The sequence below is a fragment of the Gorilla gorilla genome, chromosome 1, assembly GCF_029281585.2.
Source record: "Gorilla gorilla gorilla isolate KB3781 chromosome 1, NHGRI_mGorGor1-v2.1_pri, whole genome shotgun sequence".
NCBI classification, from domain to species: Eukaryota; Metazoa; Chordata; class Mammalia; order Primates; family Hominidae; genus Gorilla; species Gorilla gorilla.
In genome coordinates, this window is record NC_073224.2 from 20,203,908 (window position 1) to 20,207,535 (window position 3,628).

Genomic DNA, 3,628 nt, shown 5'->3' on the forward strand with positions numbered 1-3,628 from the left:
AGGGTCACTGGGATCCAGCAACCAGTCTAGAAACTGTCTTTTCTTATCTGGGTTGGCCCAGGTAACTTGCAAGTTCTAATTGTCTACATTTGAGTTTTCTTGGTGTTTTACCCCCCAAGAAGTGCTCAATTTCTTGTTCCTTCTTCCATCTCAGAGACTTACCTTAGTCTGCCCACTGAGATGACCTTGTGACTCCTACCACAATTTCCACTGGGATCTCTTCTTCACCTGGATTATAATGACTTTATTAGACTCTGAAAAAGCCACGTTCCTTTTTTTTTTTTTTTTTGAGACGGAGTCTCATTCTGTCGCCCAGGCTGGGTGCAGTGGTATGATCTTGGCCCACTGCAACCTCCGTCTCCCAGTTCAAGCAATTCTCCTGCCTCAGCCTCCTGAGTAACTGGGACTATAGGCGTGTGCCACCACACCTGGCTAATTTTTTGTATTTTTAGTAGAGACGGGGTTTCACCATGTTAGCCAGGATGGTCTCGATCTCCTGACCTCGTGATCAGCCCTCCTCAACCTCCCAAAGTGCTGGGATTACAGGCATGAGCCACTGTGCCCGGCCAAAAGCCATATTCTTAAAATTCCTTATAATTTATCTGGAGCTTTACAGAAAGGTACTTAAGTGGGTTGGCAAAATCATACCTCAAAATATCCCTCCCCTCAGTAATCAGTCTGTGCCCCAGGTATGTAAATTCTTTTCTCCTCAGAGTAAGTTTCCTAATCTCCATATGCCACACACATTGGCTACTTCTTTTTTGAAGAGTCTTATATTTCATGCAAATTGGATATGACAAACCAGGTAAGTATAATATATAGATTAGGTCTCTTTTTGGATACTTGCTTAACAAGTTATTAATAGTTAAATACAACATCCCTAGAAATAGATAATATTTTTGTTATCCGTTTTTTATTTCTGAAGAAACAGAATAATAAATGACTTCCCTAATATGACCAAATGACTAAAGTTTTATTGTTGTTGTTATGTTTTGTTTTTACTACTAGAAAAAAAAAAGCACAGGGCTTTATTATCCCCATAACAAAGGGTAGGTCTTCATAGGACGAGGGAGTGAGTTCTGTCAATGGGGAGGTGGCCCCCACTTGTTGGTGATGACTGAGTCCCTGCTCAGGAAGAGCTTGGAGATGAAGCGGTCTTTGTTGGCTGGCTTGGACTTCTTCTTGCCCTTGCCGCCCTTGTCCCCCTTGGGGACCTCAGTACACATCTCCTTCACATTCTTCAGCACCATGTTGCAGTGTCTACCCAAGGCCTTCGCAGCCCAGGAGCTTGTTGTTGTCAGTAGTTGGTGAGCCCTTCAGTGTTGTTCTTGACTGACTGCAGAGCACAGAGTGGACCCTCCTCCCCGTGCTTCTGCATCTCCTCTGGGGACATGTCACTCTGGGGTTTGTTGAGGAGGTTCAGGGTGGTTACTATGTTCTTGGTTCACTCCCATCTCCTCTGCGTTGCTTCTGTTTTTCCAAATGACTACAGTTTATCAGTTATAAGCTTGACTACATAACACTGCTACTACCTCTCCCCCCAGTAACTCTCAGCACAGTCCCTGGCAACATAGTGTGCTGATAAATGCTTAATAACTGGCTGTCTGTGATGGTGGGAGGCAGCATTTGCAGCATTTGCCAGTTTCCATGGTGTAAATTCTCCTAACATTCTTTCAAGCTACCAATGTGATGTCACTGAACTTGGAATTGGGAAGAGATGTGCGCAGTCACCTCTTGCAGGCTGGTATGAGCCAGCTCCGGTATACCTCTGCCTGGCACCTAGTGTGAGTTTAGAATTTAATTATTCCTCTGTGAGCATTTGCCATGACAACCACAGTCAAAAAACTTTGTTATAGCATATCTTATTTGGGGAGTCTTGGTTTTGATGCTAAAACCAGTTTTAGGAGGCACGTACCTACACATTGCTAGTTGCCAGTTAATTATCTTGCAGAGCTAAAAGTTATTCATTTAGGCACAGACACTAAAACTTCATCCATTTTTTCAAAATATGGACTTACTTTGTCAAGTAAGATGGCAGGTGGGAGAATACAAGATTGATTGCCTTTTAGATTCAAGCAGAAGTGAGGGTGAATATTAATATCAGGTGGCCACAGGGAAGGCCTGTATGATAGAAAACTCTCTGGATTAGTTTAGAGGCTTGGGTTCTAGTCTCAATCCTGCCACAAACTAATTGTGAGACCATATCCACTAAAGCCTGCTGGGTGTGAATTTCTTCATCTGAAAAAATGAGAGAGTTGGGCCAGATTATCTGTATGCTCCCTTACAGCTCCATCATTCGAACTGTACAAATTAATATAGAAGATAATAATGAGAAGAGTTTTAAAATTATAAAACTTATATACAAATTGTGGTAACATGTATACCCAAAATAAGCAGGGTCTTGAAGAGATATTTGTACACTCATGTTCATAGCAGCTTTATTCATAACACAGATAAGGTGGAAGCAACGCAAGTGTCCGTCAATGGATGAATGGGTAAACAAAATGTGGTATATACATACCAGAGAATATTATTCAGCCTTACAAAGGAAGGAAATCTTGTCACATGCTACTACATGAATGCTAATTGAAATACAACAGCCACAAAAGGATAAATGCTGCATAATTCCACTTATATGAGATAGAGGCCGGGCATGGTAGCTCACGCTTGTAATCCTAGCACTTTGGGAGGCCAAGGTGGGTGGATTGCTTGAGCCCAGGAGTTCAAGACTGGCCCGGGCAACATGGCAAAACTTCATCTCTACAAAATTGTACATATATATATATATTAGAGTAGTCAAATTCCTACAGACAGAAAGTAGAATGGTGATTGCCAGGGACTGGGGAGAGGGGAAAATATGGAATTGTTTAAAGAGTATACAAAAGTTCCAGAGATGGATTACACAACAATGTGAATATACTTAACACCCCTGAACTGTACACTTAAAAATCGTTAAAACAGGCTGGGCGCGGTGGCTCATGCCTATAATCCCAGCACTTTGGGAGGCCGAGGCAGGCGGATCACCTGAAGTCAGGAGTTTTGAGACCAGCCTGGCCAACATGGTGAAACCCTGTCTTTACTAAAAATACAAAAATTACCTGGGCATGTTGGCGGGCGCCTGTAATCCCAGCTACTCGGGAGGCCGAGGCAGGAGAATTGCTTGAAGCCAGGAGGCTGGTGACAGCGAGACTCCGTCTCAAAAAAACAACAAGTTAAAATGGTATATTTTGTATTACGTGTGTCTTCTCACAATAAATAATTATAATAACAAAAGAAACATGAGGGAATTTTGCAAATGTTTGTTAGTGTTCTTGGAGCTTTGCCAAATGTGGTTCACCAAATAGCCCTCAGTAGGTGATAGTAGGGTTTTATAGTAAAATCATGGGTGTAAATTAACATCTTGGGGATTTCCAATGAGGTTCTTCGGAGAAACCTGTTTATATTAGATGACAAAACATGGTATTCTGCATTTTTGAGATTGTAGATTTGCTGAGATTCAGGCTAATTAAAATTATAAATATAAATTCCCTCTGATTAGCCTATATTTAAAAAATTGATTCAAAGACAAACCAAAGTAAATGATACAAATGCACTTGCAAATGACAAAACACACATTTGCTTCGATTGG

General features: G+C 41.5%; 1 protein-coding gene across 1 annotated transcript; it reads right to left on the reverse strand.

Moving 5' to 3' along the window:
- Nucleotides 1–952: 952 nt before the first annotated feature.
- Nucleotides 953–1,717, reverse strand: LOC115930767 (small nuclear ribonucleoprotein Sm D2-like). Its single transcript, XM_055373072.2, is given in 3 exon segments — nt 953–1,278; nt 1,280–1,303; nt 1,305–1,717. Coding segments are annotated over 3 exon segments (309 nt in total). The 5' UTR covers nt 1,394–1,717; the 3' UTR covers nt 953–1,082.
- Between the last annotated feature and the right edge of the window lie 1,911 nt (nt 1,718–3,628).